The sequence below is a fragment of the Sus scrofa genome, chromosome 9, assembly GCF_054392235.1.
Source record: "Sus scrofa isolate SSC_HxYL_T2T_F1_AM1 chromosome 9, Sscrofa_HxYL_maternal_Yorkshire_Landrace_v2.0, whole genome shotgun sequence".
Classification (NCBI taxonomy): Eukaryota; Metazoa; Chordata; class Mammalia; order Artiodactyla; family Suidae; genus Sus; species Sus scrofa.
This window is the reverse complement of record NC_139391.1, coordinates 97,166,671-97,179,357: the sequence shown is the minus strand read 5'-3', so window position 1 is coordinate 97,179,357 and position 12,687 is coordinate 97,166,671. Positions and strand designations below refer to the sequence as shown.

General features: G+C 45.9%; 1 protein-coding gene across 13 annotated transcripts in view; it reads left to right on the top strand.

Annotated features, from left to right (window-relative positions):
• The first annotated feature begins 533 nt into the window (after nucleotides 1-533).
• Nucleotides 534-12,687, top strand: part of IGF2BP3 (insulin like growth factor 2 mRNA binding protein 3) — a 167,138-nt gene continuing 154,984 nt past the window's right edge. For 4 of the 13 annotated variants that reach the window (XR_014815980.1, XR_002335868.2, XM_021063452.2 and 1 more), the window contains exons 1-2: nucleotides 534-1,076; nucleotides 2,377-2,437. Coding sequence is in view for 4 of the 13 variants with exons in the window: in XM_021063452.2 (XP_020919111.1) it covers nucleotides 902-1,076; nucleotides 2,377-2,437 (236 nt within the window). In the remaining 9 variants the exon portion in view is untranslated. Of the gene's footprint in view, nucleotides 1,207-1,467; nucleotides 1,707-1,894; nucleotides 2,130-2,376; nucleotides 2,438-2,891; nucleotides 2,988-12,687 lie in introns of those variants that run through there. The other 9 variants (XR_014815982.1, XM_084977264.1, XM_084977261.1 and 6 more) reach the window with 4 other exon arrangements.

Sequence of the window (12,687 nt, the reverse complement as noted above, 5' to 3'; positions counted from 1 at the left end):
TTTAAAACTCCAGTAACTAGAGCTGAGGAATTGCCTAGTTAGCACCCCCACTCTCATTAAAAAAACAAAAAATAAATCAATATTCTTCCCCTCCCCCGCCTCAGGATCCGCCCCAGCCAGATAACCCTTTCTAAACTCTGCAGTAACCATCAGCTCCCCCTGCCGCGCTCCCCTTCGCGCGCGGGCTGCGGCTCCTTTAGCATTTCCCCCCCCACCTCTTCCTCCTCCCCCTTCTCAGGGTCCCTCGCCCAAGCTCATTTCCCCTCCCCCTCTTCCTCCTCCTGGTAGCTCTTTTTTTTTCCTCCGAAACCCACTCTAATTGAGGCGCTGGGATTCCTCACGTGAGACGTTGATTTGTAGTTTGAACACGTGGCTCATTCAAAAAGCCGGACACTCGGAGCGGATTTTTTCCGCCTCCTGCGTCTTCCTCCCTCCACCCCTTTCTCCCCTCCTCTCCTGCCAGTCACCCTTCAGGGTTTTTTATGGGGAGGCGGCGCCTGCCCTAACGTAGTGTGATATTTTCACTGTCCGCTGGCCGATGCCAGAGGGGCTGGGGAGGAAGAGACAAAAAGTATTTTCCCCCTCCCCTCTTCGTCTCCTTTTCCTCGCTAATCCCGCCTCCTCCTCCGAGTTAGGAAGACTCGTTGATGCGTTTGGGTTGTAGCAAGGCTTTTTCCTTCTTTTTTTTTTTTTTTTTTTTTTTAATACCTAGGAAAGGAAAAACAGGAACCCTCGGATCTGATTTTTCGCTCCTCGTTCTTGTTCTTGGTTCTTACTGTGTTCGTGTATTTTAACGGCGAGAAGAGGAGGGGAACAAAACCCCCAGGATCCATCCGTCTCTGTGGGTGGTTTTAATTTTTCGTTTCTCTCTTAATTTTTTTTAAACAACCACTCTTTCACAATGAACAAACTGTATATTGGAAACCTCAGCGAGAACGCCGTCCCCTCGGACCTGGAAAGTATCTTCAAGGACGCCAAGATCCCAGTGTCGGGACCGTTCCTGGTGAAGACTGGCTACGCGTTCGTGGACTGTCCGGACGAGAGCTGGGCCCTCAAGGCCATCGAGGCGTTTTCAGGTGGGCCCCGGCCGGGCCCTGCCAGGGCGCCTGCCTAGCCCCGCGCCGCCCGCCCGGGCCTGCCGGGGTCGGGGGCCGGGAGCCAGGCCGGTGGCTAACACCGGGTTGTCCACACTGGGCCCAGGCTTGGGTGGGTGCGGGTACGGAGAGGGGACGAGGCCCGGGAGCCCACACGCATGGGTCCGGGCGCTTCCCCCAGCCTCTGCGCCTTCCCGGCCCCCGGGCTCCCCTCCCCCGCCGGGATTTGCGGGCTGAGGGCGGACTCGCTGTCAAGAAAGCCCGGGCGCGGGCTCCGAGGGGAGCAGGGGACCGTGCGGCGCCGGGCTGGGAGGGGGGGCGGTGCACTCGCCCCGCACCCCGCCCGGGCCCAGGCGCTTGCTCCAGGCTCCGTAACGCCGGGCCTTGGGAGCCGAGCTCGAACGCCTGCTTCTCGTTCCTTGCTTCCTCTCTGCTCTCTTCTTTTATGGCGTTGGATTCATTGCCCCTCTCCCGCCCCAGATTCCGGCAGCTAGAGAACTCAGAGTGGCCTTGACCCCGCTGCTGAGCTTCCTTACGACCCTGCGGGAGGCGGGCGAGGGCGACCCGGGTTCTTTGCTGAACCTTCCCGCGTCCGACGAGCGAGAGGGGCAGGTGGGCACCGGTGGCCAAGGGTCGCCAGGGAGCGAGCCACACTGCGGCGCCTGGCTGCGGGGCCTCGAGCCACGGCCTCCGGGGGTGGCGGGGTGCCCTTGGCGAGCACTGGGGGCTTCGCGTGGCCGCGCGGCGCGCGAGGGTGGGACGCCCAGAGGCTAAGGCTGCGCTCAGTTCCTCTCCGAAACGCTAGTCGCTCGCGCGCCCAGTTCGTGCCGAGCCGCACCTCTGGACGTTCGCTCTTTCGGCGCCTGCCCTGCGGCCCTTGAGCCTTTCCCGCCGCTCACTGCCCGTTCCCGGAGGGCCTGGGCTTGAACCCGCGATAAGGACCCGGGCGCCCCCACCTGAAGAAAGGCAACGTAGCCCCTACGCCGGAATTTGTCTTTTGTTGCAGTGTCGGGGGAGGTGGCGGTGGAGGCCAGGGTAGGGGAAGAATGTTACCCGAGTAGTTGTAGAAGAAGAGGGACAGGCGATTCCTCTTCCCACCCCAAAAGTAACTTACACCCACGCAGCCCAGAGGGGTCAACTTCCCACACGGGCTGAGTGAGTTCCCGGTGCTATTCAGGGCTCAGGAGGCCACCTAGGTCGCCGCTTAGGCTATGTGGGTCCTTGGGGGCCAGAGAGCCAACTAAACCGGGCCAACTGTCTTCCACCTCTCGTGTGTCCGCAGGTAAAGTGGAACTGCACGGGAAACTAATAGAAGTTGAGCACTCGGTCCCCAAAAGGCAGAGGTGAGCTTAATTATGTTCTTTCTGATTCTGTTCTCAACCATTGGGAAGAGAGCTTCAACACAGCTGAGAACAACTTTTCCTCTTGTCGGGTTGTTGTCTGGCTTGGCGTTTCTCGTCTTCTCTTGCATTTAAGTTAATGGCAGGTGTGTGTGTGTATGTTGAAACTCCTGCTAAGAAATAGACGGCTTGTCCGTGGCCCCTGCCACTGGTTTATTACTGGTTAAAAAAATGTCTCTCAAGGAAGGTCTCTCAGCTAAGTGTTCTCCGGCAGACTAGGTCACCGGTGCAACAGGAAATCAAAGTCTCAAAGGGCAGTTTCTGGGCACCTGTGGGAATTAGGAAGCAATGGGTGACCGTTCCCACCCCCGGCCCCACCTGAAAGTACGGGATAGGCGAAAGCAGCTGCAGACACTCGCGGGTGCGGCGTTCCTTTGCTTCTCTGTCCCCAGTTGGCGGCGACGAGGCTGAGAGGCCTGGGAGGCAGTCCGAACTTTTGAGAGGGGAGGAATTTGCCTTTACTCTGGTAGCTCACCCGCCAGGATTGGGACATGTGAGTGAAAGCCTGGTTTCTTCTGCCCAGAAGTGCCTTTCAGTCACTGCAGAGTTAGTTTTCTGCACACCCGCCTTTGTTTCCTGGCCGTCCACTCCCCCCACCTTTAAATAATATTTTTGTTTGCAGATAACCACCAAAAGATGGAGAAGGCCGAAGATTGGTGTTACTTAAACAAGGGGCTTGAACTTTTGGGAGAGCATGTGTAGTGTGTCAGTTTACAGAATGTTTGGAGATTGTTTTAATCCCTGGAGTATCTTGGAGAAATGGCTCCTTTCTGCAGAGGAGGCCAGATCCCTGCTGTGTAACTCTGACTAGAAGGGTACTGCTTCCTCCGGGTGGTGCTGGGGGTTTGCTTATGTCTGCAAGGTGGACTTAGGGACCCTGCCATCCCCCCTCTCATCCCCCACTCCCAATCTGGGCCAAGTAGTAAACTGGAAGTTAATTTAAACTAGAGCTGCCAAGTGTTTGTTTAGGTACTAGTGAGTGTGTATGCTGGAGGGCAGAAAGGGTTTGCTACGAATTTCCATTTCCGTGGGAGAGATGGCTATCCAACAGGTCATCCTGTGCCTCTTTCTAGATTGAACTCTCTTCCAGGTAGAGCATTTTCAGCTGTTGTGTCTTTTGTTAGCGTGTTTGGATTTTTGTGGATTTCTCTTCTTGGTGTACTTGATTTTCACTAGGATAGTTTGAAAGGGATTTGTGTAGCCAGATAGATGTAATTCTAGTTGGGAATTTTGATAGGGGTCAAATTATTTAATATAGTAGAATGGAATTCTTTTTAAAGTTTCTAAAATGGAATATGTATTGAAAATTATTGAAATGATCTCAGTTTAATAGCAATCTAAAAATTGGGGGAGAAATCCCAATAAATCCTATCTCCTTAAAAAGAAGTTTAAAGGCGGAGTTCTCGTCGTGGCACAGCGAAAACTAATCAGACTAGGAACCATGAGGTTTCAGGTTCGATCCCTGGCCTCAATCAGTGGGTTAAGGATCCACCATTGCTGTGAGCTGTTCTGTAGGTTGCATTTGTGGCTCAGATCTGGCTTTGCTGTGGCTATGGCGTAGTTCAGCAGCTGTAGCTCCGATTAGACTCCTAGCCTGGGAACCTCCATATGCTGAGAGACATTTAAAAAAAGAAAAGGGCAAAAAAAAAAAAATAGTTTAAAGGCATAATCTGAATTGTTTACCTATGGGGGGGAATATGTAAGGACATTCTGGAAATTCTTCTTGGTCTCATGTTTAGCCACTGTGTCTTAATTTTCTTCAAATGTTAAATAAGAAGTTAGCAAATGGTTGTGTTGAAGGACTGACATTTTGACATTTGGGAGTTTCTCCTTTTTTTTTTTTTTTTTTTTTTTTTAAAGGGCTGCACCCACGACATATGGAAATTCCTGGGCTAGGGGTTGAATCAGAGCTGCAGCTGTTGGCTATGCCACAGCCATGGAGGATCCTTAACACATTGAATGAGGCCAGGGATCAAACCCGCATCCTCATGGATACTAGTCTATCCACTGAGTCACAAGGGAAACTCACTTTAGCTTATAAATTTAAACATTCAATTCCTTAACCTGCCCTTCAAAGCAGTTACTTTGCCTTACACTCCTGATTTTTCCTCTCCGACCTCTGGTGAATTTGTCCTCCACTATGTAGGAAATTAAAAACATTGGTAATAGACTACTTGTTTGATTCTTAAAGGCTTTTGCCCAAACTAAAAACATACTTAGTTTCTTGTTACTTTATGACAAACAGGAGTTCCTATTTAGAGAAGCACATAAAGTAAAATGTTACCATTGGCAGCAAGTATTTATCAATGGAAGCTCCTCCATTTATTAACTGGTTGACATTTCTGGTTGATTTTCACTGGAGCATTAAAACGGTCAGGATTTTGAATGAATGATAGTTTCTTCATAGCAAAGTAAATGGGAGTGAGTACATTGGAGACAACTTTATACTTCAGAGAGCAATGAACTAAGTCCTTTGTATTGCAATGGTTAAAAACAGTAATAGAGCTTGATTTCTCTGCTCGGGGAAATTTGCCGGAAGTCTATATTACAATCCTGTTTTAACTGAACCTTGGAACTGTGTTGCAGTTTTCCTTATCTGGGCTGTTTCACTGTCTGAATAGGTTTTAGGAGAGGGCATCTTGGCAGTCCACATGCCCACCACCTGTAGGAACATCGAGGGGTGGCCATAGACCAATCCTTGCCAGTGAGCCTGCTGGACTCTTTGTGCTTAGCCGTCATTCCATTGCATCCCATCATCATGTGGGCATCTGAGGCAGGCACACCCACATGTGCAACACTGACCTTTCTACCTGCTGTGCAAGGCATGTTGGGAGCCCGGTGCTGAAGAATGCTTATGGCAGCACTCAGAGATGGATGAATGGGCTTGCAGCAACTAAACAGGGGAGCAGGCCCAGGGCAATTTGATGCTTGGTGGCCTGGCCCACTTGGGAGCTGAGCTGGGCGGGACCCTCTCAGGAAGGGGCATTGTTGAGTTTGGTTTAGACCAAGCTTAACTCTTGATTACCGAAGTCTCAAGGGAATGTGGAAGGAATGTTGCTTTTCTGCATTCTGCTGCCCCTCAGTTGGGGAAGTTATAGCAGTGCTTGAGGTCCCCTGTATCCAGAATGAAGAGATGATTGCACTGAGTCTCTGCAATAGTGTTGGACTTTTTGTTCCAAATATAAAAGATAAAGCATGTGAAGACTTGGACTCACTCTGGAGGTAAATGCTCTTAAAAAAAAAAAAAATTTCCCTCTTGGGGGTAAGGGTGAGTGTGAAAATTATTCTGGCTTAGGAAGACCATAGCTGACTTTGCTGATAAGAACCAGTGGTATCTTGTGGGACATTGTTTTGTGTCCCTATATGATTATGTAAATAGCACTGATTTCCGTTTCCTTTCTGTTATGTTGAGGGCTGTTGGCATGAGAGAGGGAATGGGAAAGTCACCCACATTGGGGAACTGAGAGGATGGTGGTTTTAGTTTGTTTTCCATGACTTGTTGAAATTATGGAAATGTTCGTATTCTCAGTTTTTTTTTGCTTACACTTGCTCATAATTTAGCTGTTAGCATTGATTAGAATCATATGTAGGGAGTTCCTGTTGTGGCTCGGAGATTAACAAATGTGACTAGGAACCACTAGGTTGTGGGTTCGATCCCTGCCCTTGCTCAGTGGGTTAGGGATCTGGCGTTGCCGTGAGCTGTGGTGTAGGTTGCAGAATGGACTCGGATCCCACGTTGCTGTGGCTCTGGTGTAGGCCTGCAGCTACAGCTCCGATTAGACCCCTAGCCTGAGAACCTCCACATGCTGCAGGAGCGGCCCTAGAAAAGGCAAAAAGACAAAAAAAAAAAAAAAAAAAAAAAAAAAGAATTATATGTAGCCTGAAATATATTTGAATTAAAAAATAGTAGTTAATATTTTTCCATGAAGAATCTGTTACAACAGACTGTATTGCCTAAGGTTAAATGTCTTCATTTTTTGCTACCTTGAAAATAATTAAAAAATTAAGTGGAGAACTTATTTTCATTTTAGAATCTTGTGTTGAGTATATAAATGGGATAGAGCATGTATAAAAGTTACTGGTTTTAGATATACCTTACTTTACTATTATTATTATTATTTGTCTTTTTGCCTTTTCTAGGCCTGCTCCCGTGGCATATGGAGGTTCCTAGGCTAGGGGTCTAATCAGAGCTGTAGCCACCGGCCTACGACAGAGCCACAGCAACGCTGGATCTGAGCCGTGTCTTGGACCTACACATAGCTCACGGCGATGCCGGATTCTTAAACCACTGAGCAAGGACAGGGATCGAACCCTAAACCTCATGGTTCCTAGTCGGATTCATTTCCACTGTGCTACAACGGGAACTCTTAGTGCTACATTTTAATAGCTGTTAAGTATTAGAAAAGGATGGTGCCATGACCAGTTGTCATGGACCTTGCTGTCTCAGGACAGCAAGAGGTATATTTAATGCTGAGCTTTTTAACAGGTATGCTCTTGACTTATCAGTGGTGGTACAGGTGAGTCTTATAAAGTAGGAAAATTTCTCACACGTATAGACTTGAGGTTCTGATTGTCAGGCAACTTTCATGACTGGTAAAGAATCATAGGCAAGGTTATCTTGGGAGTGTTCAGTAATTCATGACTGCTGAAGTGGTTGTAGCCAATGAGATTTTTCTTGAGTTCATGTTATTTTCTCAGTACAGTTTGGGAGAGTTTCAAAGATTTCTTGGAGTGCCTGTTGTGGCTTAGTAGTAAGGAACTGGGCTAGTATCTATGAGGATGCAGATTTGATCCCTGGTCTTAATCAGTGGGTTAAGGAACTGGCATTGTCTTGGGCTGTGGTGTAGTTCCCAGATGAAGCTCGGGTCTGGCATGGCTGTGGCATAGGCCGGCAGCTGTAGCTCCAATTCGATCCTTAGCCTGAGACCTTCCATATGCCACAGGTGTGGCCCTAAAAAGACCAAAAAAAAAAAAAAAATCTTCCTTTGGCTTTATTAGAATTAAAAAAAAAAAGTGTTGATAAATAGCTCCTGTGAGGCTATCCAGAATAGTAAGGAAGAGATCATAAAGACATCACATGTGTGTCCCCAGAACCAGTGGGAATTGAGAATCTTGGCTTGTGTTTCTGGCTTTCTTTTGATTTGTGTGGTCACTTACTTTCTCTGCTCATGCCAAATGTCATTATAATAAACAAGGGGCATATTTTGTATCTGTTTTGCATTCTATCTGAAATAATTGAATTATCAGGCTAAGGTTTATAAATATATTTTGCAATTACAAAGATTGGGGATTTTCTCTATAAGGGTTTTTGACTTGTATTTCTTTTCTGTAGCCTGAAAGTTCAGTTGCTTTTGCACGTGTATCTTGTTCGGGCATTCAGCAAGAGGGATGTGATCTTTGTCATACTTTGAAATCCTTTTATGAGCCACATAACTGCAGTTCATGTATTGTTATAGGTCTGAGATTTTGTATTGAAGTGGAGCTGTTGAGCCACCTTGATATATATTTGAAGCAACTCCATTTTAATTGTCCTCAGCAGCATCCAGACAGCAACTTTTCCAGCAGTAACTTATTCTGAAAGGTGTGAATTATCCATTCAGTAATGCTGGAGGTTGGCTTGGTCTGGGAGGAAGGAGAGAGGCTGTGCTATTCTTAGCTGAGTTTCCTTTATCAACTGTTGACTCTGATTCAAGTTTCTGGAGTCATGCGACAGGAGGTGGCAGTGTGGGAGCAGTGAGGATGGGATGGGCATTTTTAGTTAAGATCTCTGCCCCATAAATCTGATGTTTACAAATTGGTTTTACATAATTTTGCTTGAGAGCTGGTGGCAAACAGTTTTCAGTGCTCTATTAAAATTGAGGGTGTAATTTATCATGGTCTAAAATTGCTTTTGGGAAAGTGTTTGGTTTTGGTAAATAAACATAGTTATAAATATCAACCTAGTATGTGAATTCTGCTGCCCTGAAGGGGAATACATAGTACATAAACCACATAAACCATATGTTTTAGAGAATTATGCTGAGACCATTTAACTTGATTAGGAAAAGGTTTGAAATTCAGACATAATCTTTGAGGAATCTAGTAGAACTCTAAGGTAAAAGAGGCCTGAGTCCTGAGAATATCTGTCTTTTTTTTTTTTTTTTTTTTTTTTTTTTTGTCTTTTTGCCTTTTCTTGGGCCGCTCCCTCGGCATATGGAGGTTCCCAGGCTAGGGGTCTAATCGGAGCTGTAGCTGCCAGCCTATGCCAGAGTCACGGCAACTCGGGATCCGAGCCGCGTCTGCAACCTGCACCACAGCTCACAGCAACGCCGGATTGTTAACCCACTGAGCAAGGGCAGGGACCGAACCTGCAACCTCATGGTTCCTAGTCGGATTCGTTAACCACTGCGCCACGACGGGAACTCCAGAATATCTGTCTTTATCACTTAGTTATGGAGGATATTGATTTCATTATGATGTGAATTTTTCAATTCTCTATAGGTACACAGCAGACTGCTCCAAAACTAGTGGCTCAAAATGACAGCACCTTATTCTTCCCCATGATCCTAGGGGTCTGCTTGATGGTTGGTTCTATTCCACATAGTATCATTTTGGGTCATTTACCAGGCTGGGCTAAAAGGTCCAAGAAAGCTTCAGTCACATATCTGGCCTCTTTGGTGCTTGCCCAGGTTATCTTTCTTCACGTGGTATCTCAGTACTCCATGGTGGCCCCTGGCTGGCTACCCCAAGCTGCTGGGCCTCTTAAAGGCTAGGTGCAGAATTGGCACATTATTGCTTTTAATCCCATCCTATTGATCATGGAAGGTCACAAGGCCACAACAAGTTCAAAGAGAATATGGAAATAGACTTTCTATCTCTTGGTGATACATTGGCATGCATGTAGAGAGGAAAGGAATTGATCGTATCCATCTTTGTAGTTGATCTTCTACAAATTGGAGGAGGGGGCATTTTGGCTTCAAAATATTTAGAACTTAAAATATCTGAAAAGTGCATTTAGCCTGAGAAATGGGGAGCCAGTCGCCTTTGTCATATCCTGGCAAGAGATGCTGGTTTTTGGGTGTTGATGAGTAGTGGTCAGTTTCTGGATATTTCTAAGGAACAGCTAATAGGATTTGCTGATGGATTAGAGGAGGGGTGTGGAAAGAGTAAAGGATAAATAAGATTTTTTTGGCCAGAATAACTGGGTGGAAGGTGGTGCCATTTACCAAAATGGAGAGTATTGGGGAAATGAACATGTTCTTGGGTGGGAATCAGCTTTACTTTTGGCACATTATGTTTCTAATACTTACTGGAAATTTAAACGATGAAATTGAGTAGCTGGTTATGTCAGTCTCAAGCCCAGGGCAAGGTAGGATGTGGAGGTGGAAATTCCAGCCTTCATTAGCTTGTGGTATTGCAGTCGTGGACTTGGACAAGGTGTTCAAGGAACTGAACCTGGAGCTCTTGGAGGAAGGAGGGACTAGCAGAGGAGAGTAAAGGAGGCCAGTGATTAGTGGAACCTAAGCAGAGAAAACTGTTGGTAAGAGATGAGTGAAGAAAGCCTGTGGAAAAGGAAGGAGTAAACGATCAACTGTGTGGAACAGCACTGAGGTTGCGCTTTAGATGGATGAATACATGAATGGGAGTGGTGTTAAGTCTTAGCCTTTGGGTTCTGCTATAAATAAATGGAGAGCGATTAACAAATTTTGGAGCAATGTGGAATATAGCCTTTCTTCCAGAATTTATTAGACTCTTAATTCATTTTCGTAATTCCAGAAACATCTATGAGCATGTTCTATTTTTAATTTGCTGCAGATGGAAGAGGCTCTTTAGTAGATGCTCTTGCCCATTGAACAAGACTTTTTTTCTTCTTCTTTTTAGGGCCGCAACCATGACATATGGAAGTTCCTAGGCCAGGGGTTGAATTGGAGCTACAGCTGCCGGCTTACGCCACAGCCATGGCAATGTGGGATCTGAGCTGCGTCTGCAACCTGCACCACAGCTCATGGCAACGTTGGATCCTTTACCCAACGACGGCAGGGATCAAACCTGCATCCTCATGGATACTAGTCAGGTTCATTACTGCTGTGCCACCACAGGAACTCCAGACAAGACTTGTTTGTGACAGTCGACCTACCCACTAGCATCTGTTTCAAAACTTCTGGTGACTATGAGCTCACTTTCTTAGAGACAACCCATTCTGCTTTTCAGTAATATGTTTGGTTCCAAAACAGGGCAAAGTCCAATACTTGCATGTCGTCGTTGCGATACTTGATGAACGATAAGCAGAGGTAGAAACTAATGGCCAAAGTATATATGAATATTATGGGTTAGACTTAAAATACTTTAACTACTTCGTTATTTTAGTATACTGGAGTACGTAAAGCATTCCTTCTATTTTATTCCTAAAATTTAAGTTATAAAAATATAAAGAACCCTTCAAATAACCCTACCTTCTCTAATTTTTGCATACTAAAATATCTGGTCCTTGGTAAAGTAGCTGCCTCCTCAAATTCTGAATCCTGCCTTTGGCTACAGTAGTCACTGAAACAAAGTGAGGTGTTGAGCAGTTGATTTTGAGACCGGTAACTTAGTCTGAATAACTCTGTTTAAGACTTTCTTTGTCTGTGCAAGTCCTTTGATGACTAGAATACTACTTTAGAATGTGTTAAACACCTACTGTTGAAAGAGAGGAAAACTAATAAAAATGAGATAGCACAATAGATTTTTTTAAATGGTATTAGTTGGTTTACCAAAGGATTCTCTAGAAAGCCCTGGGAGAAGAAGTGACTTGCCCAAAGCACTGCCAGTGATTAGTGGAACCCATTTCCAGGTCTTGTGACAGCCTTGTCTTCATTCCTCCCATTCGAAGTTGTCAAAGCCCCAAAAAAGTAGCTTACACAGCAGCCTGATCATGTTTGCAGTGGCAAGTTGGAGCAGAGATATCCTGTTTCTTGCCTTCTCTGAAGAAAAATCTTGTTTGGCTTCTTGGAAGGGTTGATTTATTGTCTTGATGTAGGAAGAAGACAGGTACAGGTAGTCTGGAATCCTGGGCTTACTGGAGAACTGCAGAAGAAAAATATCCAGACATCCTGTTTTAAGACGGAAAATGAGACTTCTTTTTCCTTTAAGGTATTTTATTTATTTATTTATTTATTTAACTTTAAAAAAAATTTTTTTTTTTTTGTCTTTTTGCCATTTTTTGGGCCGCTCTCACGCATATGGAGGTTCCCAGGCTAGGGGTCTAATAGGAGCTGTAGGTGCCAGCCTATGCCAGAGCCACAGCAACGCAGGATCCGAGCCACGTCTGCAACCTACACCACAGCTCACGGCAACGCCGTTAACCCACTGAGCAAGGGCAGGGACTGAACCCGCAAGCTCATGGTTCCTAGTCGGATTTGTTAACCACTGCACCACGATGGGAACTCCCCTTTAAAGTATTTTAAAGCAGCTTCATCTTACTATAAGTGAATTGTAGGGAATTTGGAGGGGCCTCAGAAGATAGGAGAACAAAGGGTATGTGGAGGTAGATGCCATGGTTTTTTCCCAGGCAGGTGGTTGTGACTTATGGATGTGTTGGAGGTTGCAAAAGAGGTAGAGGTGTCCTGGGTTGGAGTCTTTGATGCCTGGTCATCCCAGCCTGTTAGCAAGTTTAGTAGGATCCTGTCTTGCAGAAAGAAGTCCCTTAAACCTGAAATACTGAGGATTGGGAGAGAGGAGGAGGGAGAAATCATGCTGAAACCTCTTGTTGAGAAGCCCCGATACTTGCCTCATGTGCTCTTGTTGAAGTGAAGGGTGTTAGATCTGGGTTTGAATCCTAACTCCACTTGCTGAATTCATGGTGTTGTTGAGGAATGAAGTAATGGGAGGTCAGAATGGAAACGATGCCTCACAGGATCCGGGGGACAGTATGGATAAAGAATCAATACAGTATCACCTAGTGGTCACTCCCATGGCAGTTGTTGTATTTTTTTTTCTTCTTGAGATTCAAACGTGAAGGCTGGATGTAGATTATATTTGGTGATAACAGAAATATGAAAAAATTTTGTTCTGTTTTGGGATGTTCTGTTTTCTTATAAGTAGAATTCTGTGGGTTGTGTCTTTTTCTTTCTTTTCTGTTCTTTTCTTTTTTTTGCTGCGCTCACAGCATGTGGAAGTTCCTGGGCCAGTGATTGAACTTGAGCCATAGCAGTGACAATGCTGCTGAGTCCTTA